Source organism: Scyliorhinus torazame, chromosome 25, assembly GCF_047496885.1.
Source record: "Scyliorhinus torazame isolate Kashiwa2021f chromosome 25, sScyTor2.1, whole genome shotgun sequence".
In the NCBI taxonomy this organism is placed as follows: Eukaryota; Metazoa; Chordata; class Chondrichthyes; order Carcharhiniformes; family Scyliorhinidae; genus Scyliorhinus; species Scyliorhinus torazame.
Genome location: NC_092731.1, coordinates 35342349 through 35355709, shown reverse-complemented (window position 1 = coordinate 35355709; position 13361 = coordinate 35342349). Strand labels below are relative to the sequence as shown.

The 13361-nt window shown below is 49.6% G+C and overlaps 1 protein-coding gene across 4 annotated transcripts in view; it reads right to left on the bottom strand.

Annotated features, from left to right (window-relative positions):
- Positions 1-13361, bottom strand: part of LOC140402480 (synaptosomal-associated protein 25-like) — a 404508-nt gene that overhangs the window by 22271 nt on the left and 368876 nt on the right. For 3 of the 4 annotated variants that reach the window (XM_072490303.1, XM_072490304.1, XM_072490301.1), the window contains exons 4-5: positions 12933-12981; positions 4642-4759 (exon numbers count right to left, since the gene is read on the bottom strand). In XM_072490303.1, the coding sequence (XP_072346404.1) occupies positions 4642-4759; positions 12933-12981 (167 nt within the window). Of the gene's footprint in view, positions 1-4124; positions 4243-4641; positions 4760-12932; positions 12982-13361 lie in introns of all 4 variants that reach the window. The other variant, XM_072490302.1, reaches the window with a different exon arrangement.

Here is a 13361-nt window from a genome sequence, read left to right as displayed (position 1 = left end):
TATGATTACATTTTTCTTTATGCTGCACGAGAAGATTGATGGAAATGTTTGGGTAAACGTCCCCATTCAGCCGCTTCGACAACACGACTGTCTCATTTCTAGAGCAATTTAGAAATCTAATGGGATAAGGCCTTCCTGGTGCCTAGTGTTTGACTTTCACGTCACACAACCCCGGCTGATAGTTAGCTTCTTAACAGATGCATGTATCAAAGTTTGCAGTGGGAACACATGGAGGGTCCTGCAGTGTTCTTTACAAATTGATGCTCCGACGTAAGGATGTCATCTAAGTAGCCCCAGCGACTCTCTGTTCGCACAAAACAAGCATTGAATGACGCAGAAGGAGAGAGACAATCATATTTTGAGTGAAAAGAAAGAAAGATAGATTCAGATTGTAATTGAGTCAGACACGGAAGAATTTCATGTTTCGGTTTCTGAATGTTTGTCATGGAAGAGGCCTTGGAAACGCCAATTTCCACCGAATACCATGGAGACAGGGCTCTCACAGGAGCCAATGAGATAAACCAATCTGGGAAACTATCCTCGAAAGAGCAGATACACAGCCCAGCCTTTAGAGGTTAAAGCAAATAACTCATAAATTGGGCCTATTGCTATCCTCATACCCACGGCAGCCAATTTGATGCTTTTTTGATTATCTTTTATCTGCTGCAATTGTGAAAAGGAATAACTATCCTGATAGATTTTACGGCCTTTCCTAAGGATGTAACTGATGAGAGTGTTGAAGAGCCACCTCAACATCAGAATTGATGCTACGCTTGTGTTTCTTTCACCCAATTGGTCTTCACTACACATCTTGTGTGTTAACACGGCACAGGAGGATCCAATAGTCCCATTCAAGTGCACCGGGGGCCGGGGTTTTCTGGTCTCAACACCGGCGGGCAGCGCCACGGGGCGGAAATGCAAAGTTTGGAGAGCCGCTGACCTTTAACGAACCATAGAATCCCTACGGTGCAGGAGGAGGCCATTCAGCCCATCAGGTTTGCACCGACCCTCTGAAAGAGCCCCCTACCTCGGCCCACTCCCCCGTCCTATCCCCATAACCCCATCTAACCCGCACATCTTTGGACACTGAGGGGCAATTTTAGCATGGCCAATCCAACTAACCCACACATCTTTGGCAACTTAGCATGGCCAATCCACCTAACCCGCACAACTTTGGCAACTTAGCATGGCTAATCCACCTAACCCACACATTTTAGGACACTAAGGGGCACCCGGAGGAAACCGGATGGAGACACGGGGAGAACATGCAAACTCCACGCTGTCACCCGAGGCCAGAATTGAATCCAGGTCCCTGGCGCTGTGAGGCAGCAGTGCTAACCACCGTGCCACCCAAATGGCACCCCACATTTTCCCATTCTGCCCATGGCATTGCCCGCCGATGTTTAGACTGGAGAATCCTGCCAAGTGCCGATGACCACAGCCACTGGCATTGCCCACATTCTTTGAGGTTTGGTTGTTCTCACCAAGGAGAATACTGGGAGGACAACACAGGGGTGAGTATGTTTCATTTGACTCCAATAGTGCGACCACAGTTTAAAGATAGGGTTAGGGTCAGTTCTACTTACTGCGGAGACGAGGAGGAATTCCTTCTCTGAGGGCCATTCGTCTTTGGAATTCTCTTTAGCAGTTAACAGTGAAGGCCAGGTCACCAAATATAGTTAAGGTTGAGTCAGATTTTTGAGTGGCGAGGGGGGGGGGTCAAGGGTTATGCGGGACAGGGCAAGAAAGCGCTGCGGAGGCCACAATCCGATCAACCATGATCTTATTGAATGGTGGGGCAGGCTCACACGGCTGAATAGCCTAGTCTTGCTCCTATTTCCTATGATCCACCAGTTCTAAACCTCTTCCTCCATCCCTCGGTCAACGAGTAAGAGCGAACATCTGTGATTAGTTTGATTCTGGCTTCAGGACTTAGACAGTTTGCGGGAGATGGAGGCACGGTGGTAACTCAGATGCCCAAGCTCATACTCCGGGGGGAGGCACGGTTTCAAATCTCAAAATGGTAGCTGAGATCTGGAACGTGAGCTGGTTTCAGTAGCGCCCGCCATACAACTATCATCGGTTGTCGTATAAACCCACCGGGGTTCACTAATGTCCCCTTTAGGGAAGGAAATCTGCCGCCCTCACCCGGTCTGGCCTACACGTGACTCCAGACCCCACAGTCCCTTTGAAACGGTCTAGCAAACCATGAGGTTCGAGGGAAATTAGGGAGGGGCAAGAAATGCCGCCCCCCCCCAGGGGCACCCACAACCCATGAAGGAATTTATTCAGAACTCAGAGACTCCGCTCCCCGCGTCTAATTCACCAGAGATTGACAGGTCACTCGGGAAATGCCGACAAACCTGGAAACTGACCCAACTGAGAACATTCAGCCACCTTGACAAGAAAGACCCCAAAACAAAAAGTTATATTAAAGACTTACCTTTGGTATAGTGACGAGAAACTCTTGAAGGAATGCCAAAAGGTTACATTTTATTTGTACTGAAGGGAAGTTTAACTCTACACATCTCCGCCCTGTTTCACCTCGAAAATAATTAGAATTAGGCGAAACGTCTATTCTCCAAATGTGGGCCGTTTTCAATGCGGTGAAAACCTTTGGGTCTGACGTCCATCTCTGTAAATCTGTCCCCTGCTACTCAATGCTGGGACATTTCCTTTCTGTTCAATCTGTGGGCTCTCACAATTCGATAGCTGAATTCTTGTTAAATCTAAGGTCACCCTGTACCCTGGTCAAACTCCTAGCCACACAATCCTTGTTAACTGGATGTCATGTCATTGGGCTAGTAATCCAGAGGCCCAGGCTCACGCTCTGGGGACAAGGGTTCAAATCCCACCGTGGCTGCTGGCGGAATTCAATTTCTATTAATTGATGTGGAATCGAAAGGCATCTCAGGAATGGCGACAGTGGAACTATCGCCGATTGTTGTAGACACCCATCTGGTTCTCTAATGTCTCCTTTTAGGGAAGGAAATCTGCCCCCCTTACCCGGTCTGGCCTACATGTGACCCCAGACCCCACGGCGATGTGGTTGGCTCTTAACTGCCCCCCTCTGAAATGGCCGAGCGAGAGACTTGGTGGTCGCCACCACCTTCTCAAGAGCTACTAGGGATCGTCAACAAATGACGGCCTCGTCAGCGACACTCATATCCCAAGGAATAATTAGAAACAGACTGTCAGAGAGAAGGGGGCCACCAGCTTCTGTGTCTGAGCTGGGTTCAAACCCAGTTCTGAGATCTGAACACCTCACGCCACAGTTACTGGATCCCGAGTTCTACGCTGTTACTACCCAGTTGCACCAGTCTAAATCACAGCCCCTTGAGGTGGGAAATTGGCTGGTTTACACCCAACAGCATAACTGTTGTCATGTTAGCCGAATTGAGAATAACTGGCCGTCATTATCATCGAGGCCCTCAATGGACATTTTTCATTTAAAATCCAACAGGTACGTGGCACAAACTAAATAAATGATGCCATCTGGTGTTTAGGGGAGGGAATGAAACCCACAGGGCGGGATTCTCCATCCCGCTGCTCCAGGGTCCTGGGGCGGCGCGCCCCGGGGATTCTCCGTCTCGCCAGCCGGCCTATGAGGTTTCCCACTGTGGGCAGCCCCACGCCTTCGGGAAATCCCCGGGGCTGCCAGCGAATCCCCGCAGCGGAGAATCCGGCCCGCAATGCTGGAATGGTCAGGAGGGAGGGGTGTACCTCGGTACACGTGACAATAAATCTACGCCTGGTCCCACCTAACTAATGTGTCGGTGGTGTCTCTCGGGTATTTCACTGTAAATCCCGTGTTCTGAACATTTGTCTCCATGGAGATGCCACTCATGGCCACCCGAGAAACGTTCCTGATCGGATACAGCTGGCGGGAAAATTGAAAATGATCGTCAACTCTTGTGGATTAAGTTGACCTTGATGGAGTGAGTGTCTCTCAGGGAATGAAAAAGCCAACAGTTTGGAGGTAATGGATCTCGCGTCTACCCTACAGCAGGCGGGTCATGAGGGCCGCCAGCGGTTGTGTGGAACCGTGTTATTTCTGAGCAAGCAGGTATCAGGCAGGCATGCAGGCAGGCAGGCGGCCCCTCGGACCGAAGGTTGGCACCTACTTATTGCACGGGCAGGAACATAGACCACAGCATTTGCCCATATCCGACAGATTTTTTTCTGCTTCTTTCATGTCCTTATTGATCTGATCCATTCCCTCGTCAATCCTCTCCAGTTGCTCTGAATGAGGGAGACAGTTAGTTTCCGCACACACACACACACACCAAGGACAGAACGAGCAGGGGATCAGCGAATCCCACCCCACCCTGCCAAATGATGGGGGTTGGACCACGTTATTTGCAAAATGGGGTACAGGAGCTCTTAGAGGAGCTTCAAGGGTTTGGACGTTGATGTCCCCAACTGGCACCCATGCCACACGTTACATCGACCCCCCTATTCAGTGCGGGATTCCCTGATCCCTCTGACAAACTACACACTTGTCGAGTGAAGAAAAAGAGAGAAATAGACAAGACAGGGAAAACAGTCACCACTTGGACACAGGTCACAGCAGCCTGACTCAACGGGACCAGGGTAAGGCCCTTAAGAGTGCCTACCTACCAGGCAAATGCCAATACCTACTTGGCACAGGGGCAAACACAAAGGCCACAGCACTTGGCCATGTCTGACAAATTTTTCTCTGCCTCCTTCATGTCCTGGTTGATCTGATCCATGCCCTCCTCAACACGATCAAGTTGTTCTAGTCAGAACGAAAGCAAAGGAGTTGTGTTTGAAGAGAGCAAAATAAGCCAGGGCAAACAGCATTGAGAATGACTTGGGCAGCTTGCTGTGGGCCTGCATATTCCAAACACAAGGCTCAACTGCTCAGTCACCTTTAGATCTGAAAGATTGTGGACAGATGTCATTTAAAAAACAGTGGCACGTCATTATTAGGATCAGGGTCGCTTGGTCCCAGGCCCCTTCCCATTTCCTTCTTTTCCATCTTCCTCCCCATCTCTCTGTCAATGACTTGGATTGTCACCATTGAAGGACGAGCTTCAATGCTCCAGGAAATAGCTAGCTCCCCAAACGTTGCGACTTTGCCCCTGAGACAGATGGCCATTGCAGCCCCGGCTGGTCAGGCTGCGAAAGGTCCAGCCCATCTCGCTCCTTCTAGCCCCGAAAGCTGCCTCAGGTGACTTACAATGAAACCGGAACCACGCCAGACCGGGCTTGACTGTCGGCTGGCCATTCCTATTCGCACGCCACGTTCCCAGTCCCAGCTGCGCTGTCAGAGGTGAGACGGAAGAGAGGGCAGCGAGGGCTGGTTTAGCTCAGTGGGCTACACCGCTGGTTTGTGACGCAGAACGAGGCCAGCAGCGCGGGTTCAATTCCCGTACCGGCTGAGAATTCTCCCTCCGTGTACCCGACCAGGCGCCGGAATGTGGCGACTCGGGGCTTTTCACAGTAAATTCATTGCAGTGTTAATGGAAGCCCACTTGTGACAATAAAAGGTTATTTATTTATTTATTTAGTTGTGCTTCTCTGTCGGGGTGTGATCATCAGTCCAGCCAATTGTCTCACATACCTCCAGACTAACACTGACCCTCGCAAAGGAGAGGTGACACCATGCTGGGAACATGGCTGGGGAATGTGCGAATGGAGGATTCTAACAACGGGGGAGAATAGCGTGAAGTTAAAATAGGTGGATGGATGTTAATTCTGGGTGAGATCGATTCCAACTAATTTAACTGGAGGTTTCAAACAATGAGTTATAGAGTCAGAGAATTTTACAGCACAGGAGGCCATTCGGCCCATCGAGTCTGCACCGACCCTCTTCAAGAGCACCCTACCCAGGCCCATGCCCCCATCCCACCTCATCCCCCTAACCCAGTACCCCATCTAACCTTTTGGACATTAAGGGTCAATTTAGCATGGCCAATCCACTTAACCTTTTGGACACTAAGGGGCAATTTAACATGGCCAATCCACCTAACTTTTGGGATACTAAGGGGCAATTTAACACGGCCAATCCACTTAACCTTTTGGACACTAAGGGGCAATTTAACATGGCCAATCCACCTAACCTTTTGGACACTAAGGGGCAATTTAACACGGCCAATCCACCTAACCTTTTGGACATTAAGGGGCAATTCAACACGGCCAATCCACCTAACTTTTTGGACACTAAGGGGCAATTTAACACGGCCAATCCACTTAACCTTTTGGACACTAAGGGGCAATTTAACACGGCCAATCCACCTTTAGTGATGGAAAGGAATAGGTATATACCGCAGGGCAAGAGTTATATCTGGGGGAAAGGCAATTATGATGCAATGAGGCAAGACTTAGGATGCATCGGATGGAGAGGAAAACTGCAGGGGATGGGCACAATGGAAATGTGGAGCTTGTTCAAGGAACAGCTACTGCGTGTCCTTGATAAGTATGTACCTGTCAGGCAGGGAGGAAGTGGTCGAGCAAGGGAACCGTGGTTTACTAAGGCAGTCGAAACACTTGTCAAGAGGAAGAAGGAGGCTTATGTAAAGATGAGACATGAAGGTTCAGTAAGGGCGCTCGAGAGTTACAAGTTAGCTAGGAAGGACCTAAAGAGAGAGCTAAGAAGAGCCAGGAGGGGACATGAGAAGTCTTTGGCAGGTAGGATCAAGGATAACCCTAAAGCTTTCTATAGATATGTCAGGAATAAAAGAATGAGTAGGGTAAGAGTAGGGCCAGTCAAGGACAGTAGTGGGAAGTTGTGCTTGGAGTCCGAAGAGATAGGAGAGGTGCTAAATTAATATTTTTTGTCAGTATTCACACAGGAAAAAGACAAAGTTGTCGAGGAGATTCAGGCTACTAGACTAGAAGGGCTTGAGAGTCATAAGGAGGAGGTGTTAACAATTCTGGAAAGGGTGAAAATAGATAAGTTCCCTGGGCCGGATGGGATTTATCCTAGGATTCTCTGGGAAGCTAGGGAGGAGATTGCTGAGCCTTTGGCTTTGATCTTTAAGTCATCTTTGTCAACAGGAATAGTGCCAGAAGACCGGAGGATAGCAAATGTTGTCCCCTTGTTCAAGAAGGGGAGTAGAGACAACCCCGGTAACTATAGACCAGTGAGCCTTACTTCTGTTGTGGGCAAAATCTTGGAAAGGTTTATAAGAGATAGGGTGTATAATCATCTGGAAAGGAATAATTTGATTTGACATGGTCAACATGGTTTTGTGAAGGGTAGGTCGTGCCTCACAAACCTTATTGAGTTCTTTGAGAAGGTGACCAAACAGGTGGATGAGGGTAAAGCAGTTGATGTGGTGTATATGGATTTCAGTAAAGCGTTTGATAAGGTTCCCACGGTAGGCTACTGCAGAAAATACGGAAGCATGGTATTGAGGGCGATTTAGCAGTTTGGATCAGAAATTGGCTAGCTGGAAGAAGACAAAGGGTGGTGGTTGATGGGAAGTGTTCAGACTGGAGTCTAGTTACTAGTGGTGTACCACAAGGATCTGTTTTGGGGCCACTGCTGTTTGTCATTTTTATAAATGACCTGGAGGAGGGCGTAGAAGGATGGGTGAGTAAATTTGCAGATAACACTAAAGTCGGTGGAGTTGTGGACAGTGCGGAAGGATGTTACAAGTTACAGAGGGACATAGATAAGCTGCAGCGCTGGGCTGAGAGGTGGCAAATGGATTTTAATGCAGAAAAGTGTGAGGTGATTCATTTTGGAAGGAATAACGAAGACAGAGTACTGGGCTAATGGTAAGATTCTTGGCAGTGTGGATGAGCAGAGAGATCTCGGTGTCCATGTACATAGATCCCTGAAAGTTGCCACCCAGGTTGAGAGGGTTGTTAAGAAGGCGTACGGTGTGTTAGCTTTTATTGGTAGAGGGATTGAGTTTCGGAGCCATGAGGTCATGTTGCAGCTGTACAAAACTCTGGTGTGGCCGCATTTGGAGTATTGCGTGCAATTCTGGTCGCCGCATTATAGGAAGGATGTGGAAGCATTGGAAAGGGTGCAGAGGAGATTTACCAGAATGTTGCCTGGTGTGGAGGGAAGATCTTATGAGGAAAGGCTGAGGGACTTGAGGATGTTTTCGTTAGAGAGAAGAAGGTTAAGAGGTGACTTAATTGAGGCATACAAGATGATCAGAGGATTGGATAGGGTGGACAGTGAGAGCCTTTTTCCTCGGATGGTGATGTCGAGCACGAGGGGACATAGCTTTAAATTGAGGGGAGATAGATATAGGACAGATGTCAGAGGTAGGTTCTTTACTCAGAGTAGTAAGGGCGTGGAACGCCCTGCCTGCAACAGTAGTGGACTCGCCAACACTAAGAGTATTCAAATGGTCATTGGATGGACATATGGACGATAAGGGAATAGTGTAGATGGGTTTTAGAGTGGTTTCACAGGTCGGCGCAACATCGAGGGCCTGTACTGCACTGTAATGTTCTAACCTTTTGGACACTAAGGGGCAATTTAACACGGTCAATCCACCTAACCTTTTGGACATTAAGGGGCAATTTAACACTGTCAATCCACTTAACCGTTTGGACATTAAGGGGCAATTTAACATGGCCAATCCACCTAACCGTTTGGACATTAAGGGGCAATTTAACATGGTCAATCCACCTAACCTTTTGGACACTAAGGGGCAATTTAACATGGCCAATCCACCTAACCGTTTGGACACTAAGGGGCAATTTAACATGGCCAATCCACCTAACCTTTTGGACACTAAGGGGCAATTTAACATGGCCAATCCACTTAACCGTTTGGACATTAAGGGGCAATTTAACATGGTCAATCCACCTAACCGTTTGGACATTAAGGGGCAATTTAACATGGTCAATCCACCTAACCGTTTGGACACTAAGGGGCAATTTAACATGGTCAATCCACCTAACTGTTTGGACATTAAGGGGCAATTTAACATGGTCAATCCACTTAACCGTTTGGACATTAAGGGGCAATTTAACATGGTCAATCCACTTAACCGTTTGGACACTAAGGGGCAATTTAACATGGCCAATCCACCTAACCGTTTGGACATTAAGGGGCAATTTAACATGGTCAATCCACCTAACCGTTTGGACACTAAGGGGCAATTTAACATGGTCAATCCACCTAACTGTTTGGACACTAAGGGGCAATTTAACATGGTCAATCCACCTAACCTTTTGGACACTAAGGGGCAATTTAACATGGTCAATCTACCTAACTGTTTGGACACTAAGGGTCAATTTAGCGTGGCCAATTCACCTAACCTTTTGGACACTAAGGGTCAATTTAGCGTGGCCAATTCACCTAACCTGCACATCTTTGGATTGTGGGAGGAAACCGGAGCACCTGGAGGAAACCCACGCAGACACGAGGAGAACGCGCAAACTCCACACAGACAGTCACCCGAGGTCGGAATCGAACCCGGGTCCCTGGCGCCGTGAGGCAGCAGTGCTAACCACTGTGCCACCCCCATCCGAATTGTGACACTAGCTTTCTCCTGCCAGGCATCTCCAATATTCCCGGATCAGATTTCCTGGACTTACAGCTCCTCTTTGTGCCTTTGATCTTTCACCTGCGTCCCTGAGTTTTGGGGACTATCAGTTTTGGGGGATGCCACTCAAGTTCCCCAGTGAGAGGGTGAACCTGTGACGCTGTCACAGGGAGACGATTGGGAGGAGGTCGGAGGTGAAACATTCCAGTTTTCGGGGGGGGCCGGGGAAGCGGAAAACCGGGAAAACCAAGAATAAACTGAAAGGAAACCCACCACTGCCTGTGCCTCTGTTTATTAAACCACATGGGACAATGTAACCAATGGCAACCGAGGATCTTAATGTCAAATCCAAATGTGTCATTTTTAGTTTTCTTTTATTTCTGAAAACATAGATGGCGAGATTGATAACTCCTTTCAGCTCGGAAGTGATCAAAAAGAACTTCCCGTAATATTAACACATGGGAATGTGCTGCTTATTTGATGAACGGCCAACCGAAAATAACATTTTCCTCTTTTTCATCACCACTCATTTTACAAGTTTTGCAAGCGATAACAGAAAATGTCTTGAAATAATTAGGTCGCATGGCGGACGCTGAGGCAGATTAAGCTTGAAATAGGTACAAGGCAATCTGTTTACAGAACAGCGCCAATGTTTTTTTTTTAATGACTCGCATCATTTTCTAGTCAGCTTTTCAACAGGGAGGCGGAGCTGATTGTAGAGTTTGGTTCAGCTGGGCCTGAAACTGGTTCTTTCCCTTCTGCCTTCCCTTTACCTCAGTCAGTTATGCCCACTCCCCCCCCTGCTCAGGAGGCTGGCAATGATCCTAAGGGCTTCCTACCAATTCGGTGGTCGATTGGCCAATCGGCAGAGTTTCTGTTTGAGTTGGGGCTAAGCCCTTCTTCTTTATCGTCACCGGCCCTCCCCCTGCCGCCTCCCCAGAAAGCTAACACTCCCACCCAACAAACCTGGTAAAGAAAACCTTCCTGACTCACTGCTGCTGGGTAGTCACCTCCCCACCTTCAGCCAGCCAATGCCTCTGTCCCGCGTGGCATACAAAACTATTTCATTGAGTGATTGGTGCGGAAGATCACACATCCCTTATTCTCTGACGTTTTCCCTCTCTCTCGCTTTCCTTCCCAGAGATGCATCCTCCAGATTGCTCATCGGGGAGCACGAGACGGTCATCTCCTTATCCACTGAAGGACGCCCAGAGGCCCCCTCACCGACCCTTATCCAGGTTCCTGATATCCAATTCCACCACCTTGTGAACTGGACTTGCTGTGAGCCGCAAAATTCACCAATCATATTTTACTGATCGGAAGAACGTGATCAGTTGCTCAGAAATTCTTGTCCTAAATTGTCTGGTCGGCGCAGGCAGCGAAGGGAGAGCAATTTATTTGGGGACAGATAGGAGTGGGGGACCTTACCCTACGACACTCCAATATCCACACTGCTCCCAAGTGGTGGCCACTCCAACCCAACGTAACAACCTCCAGGAAACATGTCCAAATCGTGAGCATATGGCCAATTTATTGGGGGAGGTGGTGACCTAGTGGTAATATCACTGGACTAGCAATGCAGAGGACCAGGCCGATACTCTGGGGACAAAGGTTCAAACCCTCTACGGGAGCTGGTAGCATTTAAATTCAATTAGTAAATCTGGAATACATTATCCATCTCACCATCATTGATCTGGTTCAATAACGTCCATTAGGACATCCTTACCTGGCCTGGCCTAGATGTTGCCTCTTAATTGCCCCTCCCTGAAATGGCCCAACAAGACATTCAGTTCAAGGGCAATTAGGGCTGGGCAACAAATGCTAGCCCAGCCAGTGACACCCTTCGTTTGACTTATATTGGCGTTGGGTTCAGTCAATGCCCGAATTAGGCTGGTTGCTCTGATCTTCGAGAGTTGGTAGACGGCAGGAGGGGTGAGGAGACACCCTGGGCGGGAATCTTCTAGCCGGCCACGGGCTGCTCTACGTGGCCGGGCCACCGATTCTCCAGCCCGGATGGGCCGAGCGGCCGCTCTAAAAAGGCAAGGTCCCGCCGGCGTTGTCCACGCCTGGTCACAGCCGGCGGGAACTCTGCGCGCAGGGTCGGGGGCGGCCTGCGGGAGGGGGGTTCCCAATCCCGGCGGGGGGGGGAGGGGGGGGGGGGGGTCCGATGGGGCCTGGCCCGCGATTGGGGCCCACCAATCGGTGGGCCGGCCTCTCGCTCCCCGGGCCTATTTTCTTACGCGACGGCCCTTGAACTCCCGCGCCATGTGGCGTCGGGGCCGGAGCGTTGAGGGAGGCCACCGCGCATTTCCTCGTTGACGCTGGTGCCACGGCGAATGCGCGGATCCCGCGGCGCACAGTTCACGCCGGGGTGGGAGAGAAAACGGGCTCTAATCCCCCTTATTTTTATGAGCCTTTCAGCAAGTGAATCAGATAAATTTAAATTCTTGAGATTCTGGAATTTCTCTCCAGTGTTGAGGGGATCGTTTCTCATTGTTCCATCCCAGGGCCAGAGAATGAGGGTTCAAATCTCAACGTGACGGTTTGCGACTCTGAACTTAGTTTGAAAAGCACCTTGAAATAAAAAGTTGGCGTCGGTAAAAATGACCAGGGAAGTGTCGGATTGTCACAATTTGTTTACTCCTGTCCTTGAGGGAAGGAAGTTGCCCATCTTTCTGGGTAAGACCCATTGGCTGACTCTCAGCTGCCTTCTGAATCAGCCCAGCTAGCCCCTTCCACCATATCAAACATCTGGAGCGGATACAGAGCACAGTGCTTCAAGGAGAAGGGTCACCATCAACGTCTCAGGGCAGTCAGGGCTGGGCAGCCCTGCCAGGTCTCAGGGCAGTTCGGGCTGGGCAGCCCTGCCAGGTCTCAGGGCAGTTAGGGCTGGGCAGCCCTGCCAGACATGCCCCAAACCTTAAAAACTGTCAAAAGAAAGATACAAAATCAGGCTTGACTCAAGTCATTCCCGACGGTAACGGGTCAGGGATTAGAATGTTGTGTGTGGTTGCTTTGCCCGTACTGGAGATGCAGGTGATACCCCGGGGTGGAATAACTCACTACGCCATCCACCGCCAAGCCACAGCGACCTGGAAACTGAACGACCCACGTCTAGATCCCAAATTAATTCAGCAGATTTGAGGCAGTTGGGAACATCTTTCTTGCTGTCCCATTCGGGTTGGGTTGGATCAGGACTGGCACCACTCAGCCCCCAACGTTGGGTGGCACCTTTCCCCACTGTGCCATAGTGGCATCCTCACTTCAGGCAGCTCCCAAGCACCAGGAGACTGGTTTCCTTGTGTAAGCATTCCTCTAGCGCCTGCCCTCTCCCCAGGGGCTACTGCCTCAGGCTAATTTCAGTGGGATGAGTGTCCCCGATCATGTGAAATTACTTCCCCCTCCTATCTCCCGATGTGAACCCGGACGTGTTATCGGAAATCCACTCACCTCCCTGTTCATCCAGCATGACCAGAGTCCTGATCCCAGCATCTTTGCTCTGTGGGAGGTGACAAAAAGAAAAGGAATGTTCAGAGCAACAGAACGGGAATCATTCAGAATGGAACAGGTATAGTTGTCAGGTTTTTAAACAGACAGCAATGATTCAATCGTTTCACACCCTCGATCGGTAGGTTCTGAATTAGGGTATCTCAGAATCCCTACAGTGCAGAACAAGGCCATTCAGCCCATCGAGTCTGCACCGACCCTCCGTTAGAGCACGCTACCAAGGTTCACTCCCCCGCCCCTATCGCTCGTAACCTAACCCCCACATCTTTGGACTTGTGGGAGGAAACCGGAGCGCCCGGAGGAAACCCACGCAGACACGGGGAGAACGTGCAGACTCCGCACAGACAGTGAGCCAAGCCGGGAATCGAACCT